This window comes from Micropterus dolomieu, linkage group LG08 (assembly GCF_021292245.1).
Source record: "Micropterus dolomieu isolate WLL.071019.BEF.003 ecotype Adirondacks linkage group LG08, ASM2129224v1, whole genome shotgun sequence".
Lineage (NCBI taxonomy): Eukaryota > Metazoa > Chordata > Actinopteri > Centrarchiformes > Centrarchidae > Micropterus > Micropterus dolomieu.
Window position 1 is genome coordinate 28,521,877 of NC_060157.1, and position 23,604 is coordinate 28,545,480.

General features: G+C 40.8%; 2 protein-coding genes across 5 annotated transcripts in view; one reads left to right on the forward strand and one right to left on the reverse strand.

Annotated features, from left to right (window-relative positions):
- The first annotated feature begins 3,768 nt into the window (after positions 1–3,768).
- Positions 3,769–10,516, forward strand: szrd1 (SUZ RNA binding domain containing 1). Of its 2 annotated transcripts, none has more exons than XM_046055868.1 (4): positions 3,769–4,038; positions 5,359–5,408; positions 5,712–5,981; positions 8,397–10,516. In XM_046055868.1, the coding sequence occupies exons 1-4, from the start codon at positions 3,991–3,993 to the stop codon at positions 8,506–8,508; spliced, it is 480 nt and encodes a 159-aa protein (XP_045911824.1). In that variant the 5' UTR covers positions 3,769–3,990; the 3' UTR covers positions 8,509–10,516. The 2 variants fall into 2 exon arrangements, with proteins under 2 accessions (XP_045911824.1, XP_045911825.1); XM_046055869.1 differs by lacking the exon at positions 3,769–4,038 and adding an exon at positions 4,085–5,041.
- Positions 10,517–10,724: 208 nt separating this feature from the next.
- Positions 10,725–23,604, reverse strand: part of atp13a2 (ATPase cation transporting 13A2) — a 97,092-nt gene continuing 84,212 nt past the window's right edge. For all 3 annotated transcript variants that reach the window (XM_046055860.1, XM_046055859.1, XM_046055861.1), the window contains exons 11-29: positions 22,218–22,349; positions 19,830–19,991; positions 18,211–18,321; positions 18,009–18,055; positions 17,710–17,898; positions 17,421–17,627; positions 16,927–17,037; positions 16,045–16,201; positions 15,722–15,833; positions 15,498–15,622; positions 15,196–15,374; positions 14,484–14,576; positions 14,131–14,210; positions 13,835–13,987; positions 13,586–13,682; positions 12,715–12,938; positions 12,383–12,534; positions 11,987–12,159; positions 10,725–11,022 (exon numbers count right to left, since the gene is read on the reverse strand). In XM_046055860.1, the coding sequence (XP_045911816.1) occupies positions 10,855–11,022; positions 11,987–12,159; positions 12,383–12,534; positions 12,715–12,938; positions 13,586–13,682; positions 13,835–13,987; positions 14,131–14,210; positions 14,484–14,576; positions 15,196–15,374; positions 15,498–15,622; positions 15,722–15,833; positions 16,045–16,201; positions 16,927–17,037; positions 17,421–17,627; positions 17,710–17,898; positions 18,009–18,055; positions 18,211–18,321; positions 19,830–19,991; positions 22,218–22,349 (2,672 nt within the window). In that variant the 3' untranslated portion in view covers positions 10,725–10,854. The remainder of the gene's footprint in view (positions 11,023–11,986; positions 12,160–12,382; positions 12,535–12,714; positions 12,939–13,585; positions 13,683–13,834; positions 13,988–14,130; positions 14,211–14,483; positions 14,577–15,195; positions 15,375–15,497; positions 15,623–15,721; positions 15,834–16,044; positions 16,202–16,926; positions 17,038–17,420; positions 17,628–17,709; positions 17,899–18,008; positions 18,056–18,210; positions 18,322–19,829; positions 19,992–22,217; positions 22,350–23,604) is intronic.

Below are 23,604 nucleotides of genomic sequence, written 5' to 3' on the forward strand. Positions count from 1 at the left end.
GCAATCATCAAATCACTGCTTATGAGTTAGATTAATTCAGTCATGTGGTCTGATTTAGCTCCAGGGCAGATTAAACAGGATAAATTCTTGATTTGCATGACTAATTTGTACCTGCACACTTAATTATGATGCGTTGCATGCAGATTATTAAGACCTTTGTTGACACATTGGCTTCAGTAAATTATCTTTGATGGTCATCATTTCTAAATAAAATGACATATCCAATTCAATCGATGCCTTATAATGCTTTATGGACATTACTGGTCCAAACATTTTGCTACACACAGACAACTCAACTTGTCCTCACTGAGTCAAAGTTTATGTGTATGAACAGGCTGGGCAGTGAGTGAACAGTGATTCCAGGCAGCATAAACCGCTAAGGAGAGGAAGGTCTTCCCACATGGACTCTAACGGTGTCGGCAGCGCGCCATATGAACGCTGGAATGAGGAAAATATCAACATGAACATAGAGCCACCCCAGTCAACTGTGATGAGGTGATACCAAATGTCAAATATACAGTTAAAATTTTTTTGATGCTACTCGGGAGCAAATAGATAGAGTTGTAATAAGATGTTGAGAAGGTTGAGCCATATGCTGAGATATGTATGGAGTTAACTGATGTATGGGTTTGATGGAGTCACAAAATATAAAAGTGCAACAACAACGCTCAGCTGGGCTTTATGCTCATGTTGTGAACTTTTGCACATACTTGTCAGCATTCTATTATAGTATTATTGTATTTTTTGTATACTTGTACATTTTTTAATCTCCCTAATTTGAATGCCAATGTACTAGAAATCTTTGTAATAGCCTAGTAAAGTGTCAGTGTAGTGAATCCAGGTCATAAAATAATGTTAGAATGACGTTAGTCGACCAAAAGCTATTTGACCTGACTCTGCCTCCCTTTCTGATACATTCACAGGATCTACAACAGAATGTGTCTCGGCACCACTGGAATTGCAGTGAAGGCTGCAGGAGCTTTGGCAGCACTGGTGACCATTTACATCATAGGATACGTGACAGGATACTATGTCCATAAGTGCGGCTGATGGGGCCCTGCTAAGAAAGAAAAGAGCTCTGATATTCTGTTTGTGTCATAATTTAAAATAAATAATATTTCAGAAATAAAAATTCCTTTAAAAATAAAATGCACAATAATTCAGATATATGACATGTATTTAATATCTATAGAACACTGCCAGGACCACATGTAAAACCTTCCTTTTGCGATGTGATCATGCATATTTAATAAACTCATATCATTTTGAGAATATACCAACTGGCTATGTAAAAGCTTGCAAATGCTCATTTTAGGTTGATGTCGTAACAAAACTGCAGTATTGCAACCATGCATCAATAAAATCAACTAAATCTGAAAGAGCAAAAGTATGAAGTGATGTCTTGCAAGTGCAATGCAGTACATTTACTGTATATTTGCTTACCATTATTGCTGTGATAGCAGTAATACTAATACTTTATGTAATTAATCTCCTTTGTAGATTATGTTCACAGTCATCACATCCTCCTCTGCACATCCTGCTTAGAGAAAATAGTTGACTTTAAGGACCTATTCTGTGATCTTCTGGTCTGTGCAGCACTGGACAATCTTTGTCCAGAGAATCTTTGTTTTTATTTCAGTATCTGAATCATCACAGCAGAAATATCTTTGTTGCTTTTTCTTCATGCAGACTTGCATCATGTTAAATCCTGACTGGCATCACCATGCTGCTGTCATTGTCTTTAGGATCACTAGTGCCAATCTCTTTTTGGCTTTTGGAGGGTCCATTGTTGCACAGGTCAATGCTGCTGGTTGAGCATCAAAAGTCCCTATAGTCACTCTAGTGACATTTTGATTCCTGTGTGAGTGTTTTGTGTCCTGTAACGGAACACTTATATATATTTATTCATTTGACTCCTGATTTGCTTTTCCACCATGTCAACATGAAACACTTTATTTTCTTGGAAATTTGATGTCAAATATTTTAGGCAAGACTGGCCTCTCCCTGTGCAATGAAACAAAGCGTTCCGCTTTGTCAGAGATGTTTTGTGATCCACTGATCACTGTGGCAGAAGAATGTTTGTGTAGCCTGCAGTATAGCCTAGTCATAGTTTGACTTCGTTTAGACAAATCCATGAGACATTTTGACCTTGTTAGGATGTGTGCAAAGTTGGCTGATTTTGCAGCAACTTTGAGGTTAATGAGATTTGATGTCCACGGCAGTTGGCATGTCTAAGCACACCAGATATCTTATAAAGTGAGTCCTAATTCCATAATAATACCAGTACAGTACAGTATGTACTACTGTACATATACAGTAGCCTAGAGTGTTTTACTGTTAATATACAATCCCATAACTAACTGGTGGGACAAATCCACTATCTTCGTTCTGTTTTTGCTAAATACATTCATGAAGATACAATGAGACTTCAATTGTCTGGGATTGACTAAATAAAGTGGATAGCTTTAAAAGTTTACAATCTTTATAGTGCTAAATTCCATCTTTTTATGACTGTCCACTGCAGCTCTACGGGAAACAAAGTCCATAGAAAAACAAAGTCATTTCATACTAAAACTGCAGTAAATGTGGAAGCTTTCTACTTCATTTGACTCACTCAATCTGCTGAAGCCTCATACTAGCTTCAGATAAACTTTGGAATATATTTTTGCACAGAACGAGCACTGTAGATTTTGTCCTCTATCACTTATATTGAATGGGCATAAGGAATAGATTTTCAATGGGCAGTAGGCCTATGAAAATATAGAATTATTACAGCGGGAAAAACCTGTTTCAGTGTCCATATGGGCACCTGATTATTGTTTTAGGACAGACATGAAAAATTGTCAAGCTATCCTCTAATGACACAAAGTGACGCTTACGTACATATCAGATTTACAGGTCTGTAGGCTGGTTCAACTTCTGACCTTCAAAAATATTTGGTCATTTGTCTGATTAGGTTCATATCATAGCATTTGAACATATTAAATACACACACATCTTTATTATACCATAAAACAGAAACATATGGGGCTACAATAAGACAATTTCGCACATAAGAAAAGCTGACATGCATCAGTTGGGTTATTGAGTACATTTCTGTTTTTGTTTGTATCAGCCCTTCTATATCTGGTCCTCTTTTATCTTAGAACACATTGTTTGATAGTGAGGAAGCCAATATAATTCTGATAGCAATAAAACAACATGTATTTGAGTAACCCAGTCCTGCGGTGTAGTCATTGGATAAAAGTCTAATAAAAAACAATATAAGCACGTTGTTGTTAATAACTAGGCTCATTTTCATACCATGTAAAATCACTGCAGTGTGTAAGATATTTATTCTTCTTTGATCACTGAGAACAGATCAATTTCGCCATTGAGAAAGACAAGTGTCTGTGCTCAGATAAAAATCAAACACAGACACACATAATCCACAGCTACTGTATAGTTATATCAGTTATGTCAATTATAATTAACCGTTTAAAGATCATATAATTAATACTTCATTTGGCCAACTATATTTTGAATTTCTATATTTTTCTGCGAATTCTTTTATCTGCTGTTAAAAACGACCTGCACTCTAACTGCGATCTTGATCACAGTGTAAGCTTGCGATGCCTTATATGATCATGTACACTACCTTATAAATATGTGTTTACAATATAGGCCAAATGGCACAAAGTGATTTGAAAATAGAGCCACATACATCACATTTGTGTTCTCCTGGGCTGAGCACAGTTCACACACCTGTAGCATGTTCAGCGCAAACTAAAAGACGTGTTTTACTTTCAAAATACTTTAGCTTGTTCATTATTTACTGCCACTTTACTGAACTGCAGTCAGCCAGGGCCTAATCAGCTGTGTAGAGAGGGTAACGTTATCATGCTCTGGGGAAATCCGTCAGTGTGATGTCAAAGGCGGTGGACAGCAGAGAGGCGGATCTGAAGGAGCCCAGGATAGCCAACTTCACAGCGTGTCTGAGCAAAATGAAACATGGATGAGGAGGTCGTCGAAAGTTGGGAGGAAGCTGCTGATAGTGGGGTAAATAATGAAAGGCTCAAAATACCCTGAGTTCAAGGCAATCATCCTTTCGGTAGCTTCTTTATATTTACATAGTTGCTTTTAGAAGTTCTCGTAACGTTGTTCCATGTTAGCGACTCCCACGGGCCAACAATGTGGCTAAAGCTAGCGTTAGCTTTAAGAAACTTGGCGAGCTAACGTGAAGTAACGTTAGCTAATGAGCTACACAGGCTTAACATGGCTAACTAGCCAAGTGACGTTTGCTATTTCTAAGTTGTTTCGCATGAAATGGCGTTAATATTCTTGATTGTTAGCAAATGGCGACCAGCTAACGAATATAACGTTAACGTTACATGAAGCGAGCGAAACTCACGAAATTATGAGTTCCTGTTGAAATGCTCAGGTTGACGTTAGCGAATGCTAAGCTAGAAACTCATTGCATGGCTAACATGGAAATTTGTCAATTGAATGTTGGTTTATTTGTTGGAAAATGTACACACTCTCGTCTCATATTTAATTCGGCATCATTTCAGGACGTTAATAACTCTTGTCCTAAACACTGATTCACACTATTCACAGCAAGAACGACTAACGTTACCGTTAGCCAAGCCATTCTGTGGACGACGACTAGCAGCAGCACTGTAAATCAAATTTTACATGTCATAAAGTGAAGATAACGTTAAGTAACTTTACAAGATCGACTGTTTAACATATTCTTAAAATGTGTACAGAAACTATAAGAGTGTTGTTAATTTAGCACGTTTTTCACAGTCTGGCTTAAACTCTGAATGCTATGACGTCTTTTGCTGAACTAACTTGTGATTTCCTGTAGTTTACAAGGCCAAGTTGTTGTTGGACAACAATTTCGGCCATGTTATCAACCAATTGTCGGGTAGAACGGTAGTTATGTTGGCCAACATGCCAAGCTACTGTCCCCGTAGCTTGGCACTATCGATCCCCTAGGTCATGACATCAAGAACGTGGCTCTGAGAAGAAGTTGGTCAGGACGTGAGCAGCTCGTCAGGTTGAAGTTACAGCTCTTATTAGCATGTTCCTGTGGTTACTCACTGTAAAATGCAGTTTCCGAAATGCACCTCATCAAACCTTATATGAACACATTTAGCTGTTAACACCAGTCGGCTAATGTTAGCTAGCTGAGAACTCAATGTTGTGACTTGGCAGATGTCCTGTAGATGTATAAATAGCTTGTAATTGAATCCTGCTTTCCATCCACTCTCCGACTTGCTTACTACCTGCTGCACTTTTCTTCCTACCCCAAATCAATCTCACCATGTTGTTTGTTAAAATGAATACATGTTTGGACTATGTTTTCCTCCACAGGACATGGAAAAACGGTTAGAAGAGAAGCTAAGGATCAGCCAGAAAGAAAAGTAAGGCAGAAGGAACAAGAAAATGATTGCTTCTATTTCAATAGAACTATACTTTTTTAGTGTGTCTTGGCTCTCTGTAAAACACTCTGATTAAGAACATAACAATTCAGCAATGGTCTTAAGATGCCAAGTATGAAACTTTATATAAATTTAAATTTCTGTCTAAAGTCTTGTGGCCATATATATGTTTATATATATTTAAGCTGTTATCGGCAATGCCTCCCGGGCTTCAAGGTAATGGCCTCTTCCTGTCTGTTATATCACTAATTTTACACGGACTGTGTCCTGTTGGTCTGCTTCTAGGGAGTCCAGTAATAATTCTCCACGATCTCCATTAAAGACAACCATGGTGATACAGGACGACTCTTTACCAGCAGCACCCCCGCCTCAGATACGCATTTTGAAGCGACCTGCAAGTAACGGTTCATTGGGATCACCCTTGAATCAGAACAGGCCTACACCACAGGTCAAGTCTCTGGCCCAGCGCGAGGCAGAGTACGCAGAGGCCAGGAAGAGAATACTGGGCAGTGCCTGCCCCGAGGAGATGCCTCAGGACAAGCCCAACACTGACAGGTAATAATCCATAAATATTGACAGTTTTGAGGTTTTACTTCACCTTGCTGAAGGGCTTTTCCAGTTGGTATATTACACGTTGTGCTTAAGACTGTAATAAAACTTTTTCAAATTAATAGGCATTCTTTTAGGGTCTCTCCATCCACCTTGTTTCCAGGAATTAACATCTTTGGGTGTGGACTTAAATTAACACCAAATCACAGTGCCATTGTTTACTCTGATTCCAAAAAACAGTCTTTTTGTAAATATACAGATGTTTTCTGTAGGGAAATCTGAGGAAGGCGTCCACAATCTACTTTTCAGGCGAATCCTAGAGATCACAGTATTTAATGTCCTTATACTTCTCTTTCCAAACTTCACATAACCTCATTGACTAGCGAATCTATGCTAGGTGAACAAACCAGTAGAGTGATGTAGCCAACTAGATGGATTTGCTGATTGGACAAATTACTTTACATGGCTTTTGCTTGAGTGACGTATCGTAAACAATACAATGGAGTTGCCAGGACTTTAAAAGTGTTATTTCATGATCATGTTATCTTTTGTCTTCTATTTACAACTTCAAATTAAACTCTGTGTTTAATCACCATTTTAAAGCTTGTTGCACACTGCCCCGACAAACGCCGACCAACTGTTGGATCAGTGTGCGCCGTTAGTCAGATGAGTCTTTAAAGTTTGACATGTCGAGTCGTAGAAAGTCGGACCAATGTGCGCCGTGTTCCAACAAACCGCAACATTCTGAGAGTCTTCCCTTGACCACTAATCCTATACTGGCATGCGGAACGTCAGCGCCGATGACTTTCTTAGATGTCAATGTAGGTTAGTAAAGTGTCCATTACTCGCTCCTCTCTCTCTCTCATTGACAACGGACCCGTCGAAAATTGATCATCTGCCAAAAACTGATTGACCTCTGCTAGGCTATACATCTACAGCTGCTTTTATCTGGGTCAGACAGTCATAACGTGCAGAAAAACATCACTTTATGGCCGCGGTAATAGCAAAGGTATGGTAAGGGAAGGTCTTTTTGAAACGTTAATGTTTCTTGTAACAGAAAAATCACAGTTGTGTTTTGCAGTTAATCAGGCCTGACAAAACACTATTATAAGCAATAAAATTAGCCTATTGTTGCTGATGAAATTTGTGCTTGGTAAGCCTATGTTAAACATCCTTGTTTCTATTTGGAAAACAGACTGTAGTCTTTAATTAACATGATTCACGGCTGGGTTATATAAAATAAAGGTCTCTTTCAATTATCCCATTATTTTAGCTGCTCTGTGCCAACCAATCCAGTCCTTTTATAACCAGTTGAAATATGGAGTTTTGTAGTAGGCCTGTTGCAGTTGCCAAAAAGACAGAGTATAGCTCAATCAGTCCTTATTACCAGGTGAAATACATTTAAATAGCCCATACAGCCCATATAGCCTATGCAGTTTTGCACTTGCCAAAAAACTGATTCCACCTCCTACCTTGTGACTGAAAGGTTCTCAAAATAAAATGATTTCAGTTATGAGCGTCATATGTGAGTTATGGCTTACCCAGTTATTTTAACCTGTTGAAACACCTTTAGGGCCAATACAACCAGGAACAAGTAGTTTTCCATTTGCCAAAAAGTGATTGCAGCCTTGACCTTGTGACTTAAATTAGAAAAAATAGGCAACAAAAGTCTGTCTGGTCAGTGTGGAACTGACAGTTGGTTTTCTGAATATTCTAATGACTGAAACCAACTAACACGAACTTTAAAATGTTGGCTATAGGTAAACAATGTAAATAAGACAAATAATCCAAATAATGGGAGCAGCACAAGCTAACAATCAAAACAATTGCTAAGGCAGTAGCCACTAAAAAATGAACTATTTCCAGCTGAATTTCAGATGAACATCTGCAGGGTTGTGAGGAGCTTCGTTCACCTCCAGTCCTGGCGTTGCCTTTTGGTTTCAGAGAGGAGGAGGTGGAGCCTAACAATCCTAGAAAGCTTTCTGACGCAACTTTTGCAGAACTTGATTGTCTGGTTCCAACTTGAAGTTAGTTGACTGAATAATATGAAGTTCTTTTCATTTGTGTTCAGTTGGATTTGAATAGCAGTGAATTGTGCCAAAATGAATATAAAAGCAACCAAAACTCAAAAGAATGAAGAAAAAAGGCTATTAAAACTGTTCTTTTTAAATACAGCTTTGAATAGAACTCACCGAAAACCAAGAGGGAGCACTAGCAGTAAAATCATGTGTGGAGGTCTGTCTGTTGTGAGACTACAGGGCTCCTGTAATAAGGACAGTTCAGGAGAAAGACACTCGTTGAAAACAAGAATGCTGCTGAAACTTGCCAACTGGAAACAAGTTGTCAGCTGTTTTTGTCCAGCAGCTGGCACGTTTAAAATGCTGCCGTCTCTAATTTATTCCTGTTTCCTCTTTCTGCCAGACCAGGGCGCAATAACTCTACATTGCCTTCAGAGGACACCCGATCAAACAATCACACTGTCGGGCAGCCAGCTGGCCCAGACAGCACCCAAGGGTTCCGACAGCACAGATAAGTGGGCCCCGGGGCCACCCAGCCATTAAGGGGAGAGAGATCAAGGGCCACCTGAGAGCAAAGACAGCACTGTATTCTTAAAACTTCCTTCAGTATCATTATAACGGATGGGCTGTGAGTAAAGCCGCACTTCTGCCCAACTCTTCCCACAAGCGGTTATGCTGAACTGACGGGGAGCAAGGTCAAATGGAAACGTCCTCTCTTCTCTCCCCACTCCAGTTTGTTAGACACTGTGATTATGGACATCTTCTGGACTCACTGTGATGATCCCTTTAAGAGACGCCCCCTTACCTCCATTTCTGTCCTCCTTCAGTCCCCAGGCGCCCCATCTCAGGATGCTTGCAAAGCGAAAGCAAAGACTTTGAGAGAGAGAGGAGGAGGAGGAATGACGGGCCATAGCAAAATGAGATGAGCTGGTTCATGGGCAACAGCTTCTCCCCAGCAATAATAACAGACATCACTTCTCACACCATATACACATGTTTTTAAATTTTTCAGATGTTGGCTCACTAAATTTTTATCTTTTTGTTTTTCATGCTTGTCTTTAAATATCTATACTAGGGATGCTCTGATATCTGCTGAGTACAGAACCCATACACACACCATCGAGAACATGTTCATTAAATCAGTATTTAATATTGAGGGAGGTTTTTTTTTTTGTTTTTTTTTTTTTTTTTTAAATGAACATAATATTTGCAGTTTTTATGAAATGGGAAACACCTTTGTTTGGTGCTAAAATGCAAATTTTTGGTTTCTCCGTACAGTTGAAATAAAGACACCGTGGGCTGCAGCTTGGGGTGTCAGATCTCACACAGTACACTCACCACTAATGCTGAGTATTTGCCTGGTACCGGTCTGCTAACTGATATGTTAGCATTATCAGTGCACACCTAATAAGTAAATTTGTTCTTAAAAACTGAGGGTAAGGGTCATGTATGTCAAGTGGTATATCTGATGAGTTCTGTTTACATTTTTTTTTTTTTTTTTTGGAGCTTTTCAGAGGTCTTCCTTGGACTGTCACGTCATTATTTCTATTGAAAAGTAAAAGCAAAAAAAAGACAAATGAAAAGGAGATCGTGGAAGTCATTTTTAAGTAGCTTTTATGCCTTTTTGTATGAGATGGCAGTGATGTCAGACCAGTATTTTAATCAAAATGAACCAAAATCCTATTTTAAAATCAGCCTGTATATATCACTTAATTCAGATGTCATTATTTGAAGGTGGTGCTGGCAGCAACTCAATGGAGAGTCAGATAGGGGAATGAATTTACTGCTTTCCTTCACAAGCCTCTCCGTCACATCTCCACCTCGTCAGCGGTGTGCTCGTTCCTTCATGTCCTTTACTGACGTACAGTACGTAGGAACTCAGGTGCAAGTGAACAAGACTGAATGAATGAAATGAACTAAGATTGTATTTTTCATGTTTGATTGCTCAAACAGCAAATGTCCATATTAAAGCTTTGTCAGAAACAGTTTGTGGTGAAATGTAACTGAAACCATGTCCAAGATGAATGAATGGCTGTATTTGAATTTTGTCTGTTTGCATCTTGGTTATGTAAGAAACTGTAACATCACCCCGCATGATTGCTCAGTAACTGTTGGTCCACTGCTGAAATGGAACATGGGAGACACAGCTGTTATGTGAACCTGAAAGGCACCGACTACCTAGCTGTCAGGACCATTGTGCCCAATAGATAATTTTTCCACCTTTTATTCGTTGAAACGGAGAAATGTCAGTAAAGCCATATTTAATGGTGCACATCACCAGTAGAAAAATACTTATAATGGTTTAATTCAGCTTGTGCCTCCTGTATCACATCTTTACTTCCTGGTTCTTTTATTACTGTAGTTCCAAGAAACTGATTATAACAGAGGGAGATTCACAATACTGTTAAGAATAGTGAAGTTCAGGAACTCTAGCAGCAGAGCAGGAGACAGTTGGGTTTAGCTGAGCCCTGAGAGAACACAAACTGCCTGTAAATACTGATTTAATAAAATGATTTGCAAAAATGTCTTGTGATGCATGGTCATTGAATTGGCAGGTAGGTGCTTTTGTCCAAAGCTGCTCAAAGTGTATTAGAACTCAATAAGAATATTTTTCAGAAAGTACTTCCATTGATTAGTGAGCCCTACAAAACTCCCCAGTGCTGTGTGGTCCACATTACTAAATCACACTGAAACTTCATAGAAAATATAAGCATCTTTCAAAATACATAAATAATAGTTTAGAGAAGTTTTTATTAATACAGGTAATCATAACTTTGCATTGTTGGTCAAGTTGGGGATGTAGCTTAGACATCCACAGCATTGGTCAGCTTGCGTGACTGTGTCCAACATGGAAGTAGATGCTAGCTAAGGGAGATTAATGTGTGATCTGTGGAGTAGAGGGTTTCATTAAGGGGCGGCCATGATGGGGAGTCCGACAGAAGCACGTTCAGACGTTTATACTGTTTCTTGGACTGACGCCTCCCACGCAGCAACCGGAGACAGTTCAGGATACCCAAGTCTATCAGCACCTGGGGAAAAAAAGCAACTGTACAGTTAACAACGGCTTTTAGAATCTTATCAATAAAAGAGATTCTCCATGTGCAGTATTAATCTATTAATGTTGAAAATAGACTGAGCAGACATTTTGACTTGTTATAGCAGGAAAACAGGTGTTACTAAAAACATTAAGGGTGGCTCTTTTATATTCCAGTGCCCCCCTTAGGAGTGATAGTGGGCCAACTTGTGCTTTTCCAAATGTGACATGTCAAAATGTGAAACAGACCTTTGCATTCACCTGTGTGCTCCTAGGAATAAAGTAAGCAGATAGTATCTGGATCAATGCTTTAAAGATACACATTGCTGAGCATTAGGAGGTGTTTTTGTAGTTTCTCTAGTCCAGTCTCTTTCAATTTTATTAAAATCTGAATTTTTTTAAACTAGCAAAATTCTGTGTATTGTATTATAAGCTGAGAAGTCATTTTATGGATTTGGTTAATATGATGCAGAAAGCAGACACACCCCTGTTATACATATAGGTTGTGTCAGCATGAAGCCTGCGGTCACCAAGTGTCGTGTACGCTGGTGGTTACACAGTTAGATTTGGTGGAAAAGGCTCTGCCCTGAGGGAGCGCTCAAAGAATCTGAGGTTTCTGCTGGAAGTAGTATTCCCCACTGACACATAATGGTTCAGAATCAGAGCTGAATGAACATGGGCCTACGTGAACATTAGTGCTTATGAAGTCAACAAAAACAAGAAAAACTTCAGCAGTAAGACAGTAAGAGGAGGCAGGGGTAGTGTAAGGAGTTGTGGCAGCAAGCAGTATTGCGTTGGCAAAACTCCCTTTTGAAGTACAGCTATTATAGCCCAAAGCCTCTATAATGCGTTTCATCTGGTTGGTGTTCATGATTGAGCCAGCTACTTTTCATGCAGATTAACAATTGTCCTTTAAGGGAATATTAATGTTTCATTTAATGTTTCATATCATCACTTACCTCCACAACAAAACAAGTAAGTAAGTTGAGAGCGGCCAGAGCGACGAGCAGCAGTTTGAAATTCATATCAGAGATGTCATACAGTTTAAGTATTTGGCAAGCAAAGGTCCCAGGATACACCACCAGCCAAGTCATGAGGGCAAAGAGGACAAACAGTAGACAGAGGAAAATCACTGGAAAGATAAGAAGAAAAGAAGAAAATCACTTCTGAATTCAATGAATCAATAAATCTTTAATAGGTTTTACTTTTACTTACTAAGATTGTTTTTGATAAAGCTAAAGCTACATTTGATGAACTAAGCCAAATGAATAGCCAACCAATTTGTCACCATATGTCTGAATGCATCACCCTTCCCAACCCCAAATCATCATCCTTGGACATTTCTGATGACTCACCATTGTGGTAGAGAGGTTTCTTGTGAGGGTAGCCCTTGGTGGCCACCACAGCCATAATGATGTACTGGAAACCCGACAAGGCAAACACAGTGGTGTTCTCCATGTTGGGCAGATTGGCTGTTCCATATACTGTGGAATTAAGTGGAATATACCTAAAAACAATACAGGGGATGAAGTTTAGGACTATTAAAGTGCATCACGTGTAGATGGGATGCTGGTCCTTTTCTAAACCTGCGATATTAGATTTTGTTTAGTGAATATAGAATCACATTTATTTAGGATATTCTGAAGGGAAATAAAAAATCTTTGCAGCTGTGAGTCTTTTTACTGACCAGCCCTGTGAGGTGGTGATGAAGAGCGCAGCCAGCTGGCCCAGGATGACCACGCAGATGTGGATGAAGAGGCTGCCCAGGACAGGCAGGGTCAGCAGACTGGCTGGAGGTCTGTGGGGGTGAAGCTCCTCACTGGGACCTCCTTTCCCCATCACGATGGCCAGCAGAGTCACCACAACAATGTCACAGAAAAGGAACTGCAGGTCAGCCATGCTCGTCTTAATCTGGACACACATTAGGAAGTCAAGTTATTTAAACATTAAAGGCAAGGGAACAAACAGAAGTCAAGAGAGCAGAATGTATGCAACATTGTTTGAAGTGATTTATTCGGGATAACACTGCAAACCTGTACTGGATATGATTTAGGCTGTAATCATGCACAGACGTTTTAGAACAAGGTGTGCCAAGTCTCTTTTCACAATCCTGTTTAGCCAATAAATACAACTAATTAAATCCTGTATTGACATAGTTTATTATGAGTAAAGCTTTGCCTAAATACATTGCAGTAATCTGTCTCTCTAGAATATTTGTCACGTTGGCTAGCCAGAGCCAACAGATATCTGTCAGAGTGTGGCAATTTTACTGGTTTCCAACAAGTGGCTTTATTTTAAATACTGAAAATGTCCACAATTAAGCTACTATGACAATGTGCTGGCCTATTTTCTACACCTTTCAATACACCTTTCTCCATTTATATATTTCATAACGTCTTTATTTATTTCAACACTTTGGGTTCCATAACGTCTGGCCTAATAACTGACTGGACAGAAATATAAAAGAATGGCAGCAGTAAGTTGAAGCTGATCCACCAAGGATTGAACGAAAACAGATGGCTACTTTGAAGGTTGTGATGAGCTCCACTGCTACTTACTGTGTAGAGGATGAGGATGGAGCAGAACTGAATGAGGCTGTAAAGAGCCATGTATCTAAAGAGACTGAAGGAGGTGACCAGAGAACATCGGCCCTCTCTGAACAGAGAAGAAGGAAAAATGCATCAATATTTCTCTGCTGCAGGTACTGTACTACAAACATTGCTGGTTCTTTTGGTTTTCAAAGATGTCCTCCTGCCATTAACTTGCTTTTCTAATTTCAACGCTGTAAATGCCTCCTCCTTTCTCACCTGATAAGCAGCGGCACACAGCTGATGTTTTCAGTCTTGGAAGTGAAGGGTGAAGCAACTGAAGCCTCTGCGTCAGACAGAGAAACCCCGACATCAGCAGCTCTTAGGGCCCCACAGTCATTGGCCCCATCTCCACACATGCCCACCCGGTAGCTGTAGTAATAGAAGAGGGGTTTGACTATAAATAAAATAAATAAATATATAATAGAGTATTAGGACTGCAGGTTAATGAGTGTTTAGTTTCCCCTCACACTGCTCTCAGTACAGTCCTACTCCGTTTTATTTTCTGAACTCACTTCAGTTTCTGCAGCTCCTTTACCAGCTGGGTTTTCTGGTCAGGGGTCATGCGTGCAAACACTGTGGCTCGCAACAAAACCTGCAATGACGAGGCATGTCAAGAAAAGAGAAAGAGCTCCGATGACAATTGAACACATCTTGATTTGACTTACTCCCTACAATCATCATCTTTTAGTCAACTGAAAGTGGCACTTGAAATATGGTCTATTAGTCTGATGCCTCTGTTTGAACCAATATATAATGTAATTTAATGACTGTCCCTGTGACGACTCCCCTACATGTGTCATTGGTGCATTAGCCTGGTTCATGGCCAGAATAATCCTTCCGGTATTACATAGCATACATAGATTACCTTTGGCAGATACTCAGAGAAGTGGTCACAGAGGGCAGCAAAGGACCTGCCATTAATAGCCAAGTGATAGCCAAAACCACCCTGGTACAGGTCCTGAGAGGAGAAAAGGAAAGCATCAATGACAGCTACCAAAATTCATCCTGCCAGTTTAGAAATGTAGGCCATCATTGTGCTCACTATGTGCCTATTGTGTGTGTTATTGTGATAACCATTTAATCATTCAATTTAAAACCTAACCAGTTCATAAAATCTTGTATGTATCAATATTTGAAAAGGATTTCGAATACGCTCCTTGTAAGAGCGATAACAGGACTCAAAGACTACGAGAAATATTTAGATTTACAATCAAACCATGTTGTTGTTTTTCATGTCCATGCTGCTTGTGAAGAGTTCCACTTAGTCTGACATATAATGAAGGTCATCGCCTTTAATATTTATGAGAGTAACACGATTACGGCGACAAAAACTGCCACAGTAATGTGTTCATGTTATCACATAGTAATATTACAGAAATGTCAACACAGTTGTGGTCAAAAGATTCTCATACAAAATAACCATGATTTTTGAAAATAACCATGAAGTGTTTTTTTTTTTTTTTTTACACCTTTCCAGATGTACTAGATGTACAGATGAAATATATTTTGCCAAAAAAGTACGGCTAAGACATACTGAGGAGCAATGTGCTGTGGTGTTGTGTCTGAGCAGGACCAACCCGAGTGACGATCTCTATGGAATTTTGGGCAGCAGTGTCCCCTCCTCCTTCCAGGCTGAACCTCAAGGTGGCCATGGACTGGGCAGTGGGGGGGGTTGCATTGACAAATATCACCTTCTCATCAGACCCCACCATCCCACAGCTTTTTGCTACATTGACTGCTGTTAAAATGTTGTCCCCTGTGTGAAGGACAAAAACAAGATTTGACATGACGTTGATGGCATTAAGTTCATGACAACTTGTAATAAAACAAAAAGAGGTGCACAGTGTAATTTGCTGTGGTTGATACAAATTTATCTTACCAGTGACCATGACCGTGCGAAGATGTGCCATTCTCAGTACGTTGATAGCCTTAGCACTCTCTGGCTTCACCAGGTTCTTCATCATCAGCAAGCCTAGGAACTGCATGTCTTTCTCTACCTCCCCTCTGCAGAAATACACACAGCTGCATTAACACTCACTGATGTAGCATGTACATTGTGTTTGCAGCATCCATACCAGTATGACTCTCAGGCTGGGTTCTCACCGTTCAATGGTCCTAAAGTCAGTGTTCCTGTCTAATGGTTTACAAGCGAGTGCAAGAACCCTAAGGCCTTCACTGGAGAAGTTGTGCAGTTTGCTGGAGAACTGTGCCGGAACTGTAAACACAAAACTTCCAATTTAGTATAAATGTACAGTAAAAGATGTAGACAATGCAAAATTGACTTGTCTACGTTTGGGAAAGATTCTTTGAAAACATTTTTTTATTACCATTCCTGTAAACCAATGATTGTCAATGTCATTCTAAATCACAGAAAATACTGGACTGCAATACTATAGAACTTATCTTATCATTCTTAAATTACTGACTAGTTTCTGCTCGGCAGAGGGTTGCCACCATCTCTGGGGATCCTTTGATGAAAGCGAGAGCAGAGTCTCCTCTGCAGGAAACCGTCACCACACTCATTCTCTGCAGAGCTGAGGAGAAGGGAAACCTCTGAACGATGGCCACCGCCTCGCTTGTTGACTGACCGCAAAATGAAAGAGAAATATAACACTTACATGAAACTGGAAATTCTAGATGCACATATTGACATAGTAGGCACACAGTTAACAAAGCAGACAGTGAGTAAGTAAAGGGTGAGTAAGTAATTCTGCAGAAGGATTTTTGATATTTGAACTCAACTGCCAAACAAACACACCGCTCCAATTGGTGCTCCCTCAGAAGCTCTGCCCCTAACATTTAAAATGTGTCTCTTTTCTCCTGCGTTGGAATTCATTCGCTCATGCCTGGTGATCTAACTTTCTTCTGTTTATATTCTTCAGACCTTTTCCTATTTGGCCATTTCTCTGCTATCTCTTCTTCTTCACAGTGCCTGGAGTCCAGCACGTTCAAATGTGCCGGTATATAGAACTCTCTCTCCTAATGACATCACCACTCCTGTGCACGAGCACTTTCTTTGTTTTCCTTTTACAGCGCAAGGGCTGTGTAGGAAAACCGGATTTTTTTCAGAGCACAAACAAAATGGAGAACTAGCAAACCTTGCGGAAATATTCATGGAATTTAACAAAAAGTGTATTGGATTACAATGACTTCCCTTTAACTAGTGATGTACCGACTTTTCCTTATCTACATTTAATTCAGTTTGTAATACATGTACAACAGTGTTACTTACGGTGGTCAGGGGGATATGACATTAATAGCTAATAAGTCCTATTAGTCTACATGAGAGTGTTGGTAGGGACACTCACACTTCCTTGAGCTTGGAGCCGTTGAGTAGGAGGTCTCATAACAGCCAAAACTCTGTGGCCTCCAAACTCTGCATCCAGCGTCTTTCCATTTCCCTCTGGCTCCTGGAGTGTCTGTAAAATGAGATGCAATGTAAAGACACGCATTTAAATTAGCACGTTATAACAGAAGATTAAATTAAATTAATATTATATGTTATGAGTGGGATATTTATTTTAAGTATAACTGTAAGTAAAGCATGGGCCTAGCTATCCAACCTCAATGTTGTGGTTCTGACCCAAACCTGTATTGTAAACTTGTATTAAACCCAAAAGCTTGCATCAAATGTGTTTGGCTTCTCTTGTTAAACAACAAAAGGGTTTAGTAAGTAAGGTATCAAAAAAGTATTGTTTTAGTACCAGTAAGAAAAGTTAAGTGTTCAAAACAATTCAAAACAATAAACACTCCTAGCCAAGTACCTCTTCAAATAAATAAAATAAGCTTTATAGTGTCTTACCCAACCTGTGGACTCGACCATTTTGAGCTCCAGAGGGTCTCCAAGGGGCTGACCTCGCAATAGCGTCACAGTGTGGGAGCAGGCCAGGCCTGACAGCATTGGCCCTGGAGGAAGCAGCCTGGGCTCTGGGAGCAGCTCTGAGAAACCAGCAGGTCCCCCCTCCATCACTCCCCACACATCCAAACCCTCCTCTGTAAGAGTTCCTGTCTGGAGTAACAGACATACTCTGATGTGGCCACAGCTGTCCTTTTCATACACAGCAAACTTCAGTTAATGGATTCCCCCTCACCTTGTCAAAGCAGAAGAGTGAGACCTTGCCACAGATGTTGATGCGTGGTGGACTGATGCAGAAGACGCCCTGCCTCTTCAGCCTGTGCTGGGCGTAGATAGTGCCAGTGGTTATAGCAGCAGGCAGAGCAGGAGGCACTGCGATGGTCACAATATCCAGGCTCCTAATCACCAACTCCAACCAGGTCACCTGGACACACATCCAGACACAAGTCAGTGATATCACCTTATTTATTGTTAGTATGTCAAATAAAGACAGGCCAGACATTAGTTGGTCCTTACATTGTAGCTTGAACTTACATTGGTTCTGAAGAGGACCACAAAGCTGTAAATGGTGCCAATAAAAGCTGAAACAAGAAGGACAATGTTGGAAAAAGTTTATTCACGTTCAATTGTAAAAGGCTTGAAATACATTGAGTAACACAGCTGTAGATACAGACAAGATATGCTTCTTCATACACTCTTTAAACAAAATCAGTCAGGTTGCTATTAAAGCACTTACCAACAAAACACAGCATGAAAAGGAACTTGGCAGAATCTTGGTAGAAGCGAAAGTTGGTTGGCTGAGGATACAAAATGGAGCTGACCAGGTTACCTTTGGCTGTGAAAAACCCTGAGGATGAGATATAAGCAGAAGAAAGAGCAAATGTGAGCTCTCAAAGTTACTACGGCTGGGTTTAAAACTTTACAAAACCAGTACCAAAAACAGTTCCCCTAAAGTGAGACAGACATCAATCACTCGATACCTTGCGTAAAATGCCACCTGGTGAAGCCATAGCAGTTGATTCGTATTATTTTTATTGTTGTTATGGACAAGCAATGTGATCCATTGTCTTTTCTCTTTTACTGTTTGAAATAACTATTATATAAACATATTGGAAAATTGTATTATCATATTTATATTTGAATAAAAGAGGAGTGAAATATTTTATTGACTACTGTAAGTTGTGATCCGTTTGTTCAAAGTCAACCACTGAGAATAACTTTGTAACTTTGGATCAATAACTCTTGAAGAACTTTAACTGAAAAATCTCCACGAGTGCTTTTAGCTTTAGTGGTGCGTTGCAGACTACTTCAAATAGACGACAATAAGAAGCAGAAAATGAGTAAGGAGTTGGCCTAAACAAGTCACTAAGCTACAATAAAGACTATAGGAGCAAGCAAAGGAAAGGAAAGCCTGCACATCCAGCCGATCACACCGACTACATCAGATATAGGCCTAAGCAGGTGGAGGCTCTGTAAGTAAAATCAGCTGATGCGCTGCTGCGCCACAAAAGTGTTGAATTGATATTATTAGGGGTGTCCCCGACAAAGGACTTACTGAGTTGAATCAGAGCTGACCCTTCGCTAAGCCACGCCCCGAATACGCAGCTGGCCAATCACAGTGCAGTATAGGACTCGCTCTAACTGAGGTCCGATGCTTTCATGGCTGCACTCCATTGACTCTAATGCAAAAAGAGGCGTTTTATAGCTAAGATATGGTCAAACGCTCTTCCTGGGGCACTTGTAACGGTTACAGTTGCTACCCAGAGAGGTTGATAGGAGAAGTACAATTTATTCCCTTTCCAAAACAAATCCAGAAAAATTTCAGCTGTGGATTGTTCCTAATGTAGCTAACTTCCTACGTAATAAAGCCCTACTGTTCTGCTTTTTAGCAACTGTAATAATGAATAGAGACCTACGCAGCTTTACTGGAACAGTGTTGATCATTCATATTGTTGTCTTTTGTCTCAATCGTTGGGGCATGCAGTGGGTTCACTGGTACTGTGTGATTGGTAGGCTTTAGCGGGGGGGGGCGGGGCTTAGTGAAGGCTGAATAATTGATAGTGGAATTGTGTGGTGTGTAATCTTGAGAAGCTCCAGAGGAGAAGTCTCTGTTCACTAGTCACTGTAACTTCCACTGTACATTTAAGCTTATTGTTGACCATGAGTCTTCATGTGCATGTACGGCCCAAATGAAACGGGGACCCACTCATCAAAAAAAAAAAAAACAGCTTCATCGCATTACAAGTGGTCAAAAATTACACAGAGTACCTTCAGTTTTTCTTAAAAATTTAAAACAAGCATAGTTTACATTCATGCTATTGTTAACCGACTCAGATCAACAGTTTCTCTACTCACCAGTGCTTGTGACCACGGCAACAGCACCAACGCCTCCCGGCCCTCCCCCTTTGGCCTGAATGAGCTGGGTACCACAGAAAAGGGTGTGTCTGCGCTCAGTCTCTGAACTGTATGTCCCCTCACCAGCCGGCAGTGGGGTTTTCAACACTGGGACACTTTCACCTGGACACAGGAATGATGAGAACATGTTAATACACTGACTCCTAACTGAAATATTTTAAAACAAGCTGGAGGCACACAGACTGTACAGTAGTTTAATGTAGAATGAGTATACAGAGGCTGTGACATCCTACATCTGCTTCTGTGAGGACAGCTGCATTCCCGGGCCAGGTTTAAGGAGTCAAAGTACAGGTTTAGCAAGGCAGTGCGAGATGCTAAACAGCTGTATGCAGAGAGACAACACCAGTTCTCATGCTTCTGCTTGGAGATGATTCAGACATTTCACCAGCTACAAACCTAAACCCCCCCACTCCATGAACGACTCACGCCTTGCCAACGAGTTGAACCAGTTTTACTGTCGCTTTGAAAGACAATGGGACAGACCTGACACCATCCCCCGTCACACCACTGACCCGCCTCAGTCCACCATCTCATCCCCCACCTCCTCCCCCTCTCTTACCATCCTAGAGAGGGAAGTCAACAGACTGTTCAGGAGGTAGAAATCTCGCAAAGCAGCCGGACCAGACTCTCCCCATCCACCCTGAAGCACTGTGCTGATCAGCTGTCTCCAGTGTTCACAGACATTTTTAACACCTCACTGGAGACATGCCATGTGCCAGCATGCTTCAAAGCCTCCTCCATCATCCCTGTCCCCAAAAACCAAGGACCACTGGACTAAACGTCTATAGACCCGTCACCCTGACCTCTGTGGTAATGAAGTCTTTTGAGTGCCTTGTGTTAAATCAATCCTGGACCCCCTGCAGTTTGCCTACAGAGCCAATAGGTCTGTAGACGATGCAGTAAACATGGCCCTTCACTACATCCTCCAGCACCTGGACTCCCCAGGAACCTACGCCAGGATCCTGTTTGTGGACTTCAGCTCTGCTTTTAACACCATCATCCCGGCCCTGCTGAAGGACAGGCTCTCCCAGCTGAACGTGCTCGACTCCACCTGCAGGTGATGGGAAAACATGTCTCTGACTCCAGGACCATCAACACCGGTTCCCCTCAAGGCTGCGTTCTTTCCCCTCTGCTCTTCTCCCTGTACACCAACAGCTGCACCTCCAGTCACCAGTCCGTCAAGCTCCTGAAGTTTGCGGATGACACCACCCTCATTGGTGGGGATGAGTCCGCCTACAGGTGGGAGATCGACCATCTGGTGACCTGGTGCAGCCAGAACCATTTGGAGCTCAACGCTCTGAAGACAGTGGAGATGGTCGTGGACTTCAGTAAGAGCCCAGCCCCACCCTCCCCATCATCCTGTGTGACTCCCCAGTCACCACTGTGGACTCCTTCCGCTTCCTGGGCACCATCATCTCCCAGGACCTCAAGTGGGAGCTGAACATCACCTCCCTCACCAAGAAGGCCCAGCAGAGGATGTACTTCCTGTGGCAGCTGAAGAAGTTCAGCCTGCCAAAGACAAAGATGGTGCACTTCTACACCGCCATCATTGAGTCCATCCTCATCTCCTCCATCACCATCTGCGTATCATTCGCTCTGCAGAAAAGGTGATTGGCTGCAATCTTCCATCACTTCAGGACCTACACGCCTCAAGGACTCTGAGGCGAGCCATTCTTCCATTGTTATTTTTATTATTGTTATTTACTTTTTTATATTGTCATTTGTATTATTCTACTCTATTCTTCTGTTATTCTTATACAACTTGCATTTGTTTATTACATATTTATATATTTCTACATCTTCTACATCTATTTATGTCAGCTGTAACACCAAAGCAAATTCCTTGTATGTGGAAAACACTCCTTGGCAATAAAGCTCCTTCTGATTCAAGACTACTCTTTGCAAATGGTTCACACGTTTACTCTGGAACTAGAAACTAGAAAGAGTATATCTAGACAGAAATAATATTGTTTCACTTCAGTTTCACTCAACACCTGCGAGATGCTATTCACAGGTCAGGAACCAATCTTTTTTTACGCCACATTTACTGTAATTTGTCCTTTTATTGCCAAAGCCTGTTTTTGTTCACATTTGAGTGGTTTGCAAAATCCCAACACTTTAGATTTAGAATGTAAAAATTATGTACCATTGTTACTGAGGGGCAAGAAATCAAAGAACCCCCACATACTAAAAATACATTCCTATTTTTAGATGAACTCGCACCAGTTGGCAGTCATGTTTAAAAAATTATTTAGATACAATCCTACATGCAATAATCATAAAGGTATAAAATATGAGAAATTTACACTCTGCTTGGTTGTTGATCACCTGTGAGCATGCTCTCGTTGACCAGGCACTCCCCAGCCAGCAGGGCAGCATCACAGGGCAGCAGCAGACCTTCCTGAGGGATGATTAGACAGTCGCCGGGGACAAGTTCCAACGAGCTCACACACTCCTCCACTGAGAAAACACAACTAGGAATCAATATCCTTATAGAGTTTAATGTAAAATGACTGGACAGAAAAGGTCTGGCTTTAATTGGCCCAATAAAGTAGTTAAGAGACTTGTTTACATTCACCTTCAGTCACAAAAGCTAAATTTGTTCAAAATGTGTAATTTATAAAGCAAATTTTTCTTAAAATAAACTTCTTTCCCCTGCAAACTACCAAAATGAAAACGTCTTGATCTTCTTAACATATAGTCATCTCATTTGCCATCTGTTAACAACTGTTTTCCTTCATGACCACAATTTAAAGTTTCCCTGTTTACATGCAGTGTTGCTCACTGAATCACATTGTGTATAATCACCTAACAAACACGTTAATCATCATATTTTTTGAAAGTTCTTTGAAACTTTTGAATCCTGCATTATTTACATCCATGTTTACTTGCTCAAAGAGTAATTCTTCCCTGCTAAAAAAAAAAATTAAAAAAAGAGAAGAAAAAATAATAAAAAAGGCCAGTGACCCACTTGACAAATACACTCACCTAAAGGATTATTAGGAACACCATACTAATACTGTGTTTGACCCCCTTTCGCCTTCAGAACGGCCTCAATTCTATGTGGCATTGATTCAACAAGGTGCTGAAAGCATTCTTTAGAAATGTTGGCCCATATTGATAGGATAGCATCTTGCAGTTGATAGAGATTTGTGGGATGCACATCCAGCTCCCGTTCCACCACATCCCGAAGATGCTCTATTGGGTTGAGATCTGGTGACTGTGGGGGCCATTTTAGTACAGTGAACTCATTGTCATGTTCAAGAAACCAATTTGAAATGATTGGAGCTTTGTGACATGGTGCATTATCCTGCTGGAAGTAGCCATCAGAGGATGGGTACATGGTGGCCATAAAGGGATGGACATGGTCAGAAACAATGCTCAGGTAGGCCGTGGCATTTAAACAGTGCCCAATTGGCACTAAGGGGCCTAAAGTGTGCCAAGAAAACATCCCCCACACCATTACACCACCACCACCAGCCTGCACAGTGGTAACAAGGCATGATGGATCCATGTTCTCATTCTGTTTACGCCAAATTCTGACTCGACCATCTGAATGTCTCAACAGAAATCAAGACTCATCAGACCAGGCAACATTTTTCCAGTCTTCAACTGTCCAATGTTGGTGAGCTCTTGCAAATTGTAGCCTCTTTTTCCTATTTGTAGTGGAGATGAGTGGTACCCGGTGGGGTCTTCTGCTGTTGTAGCCCATCCG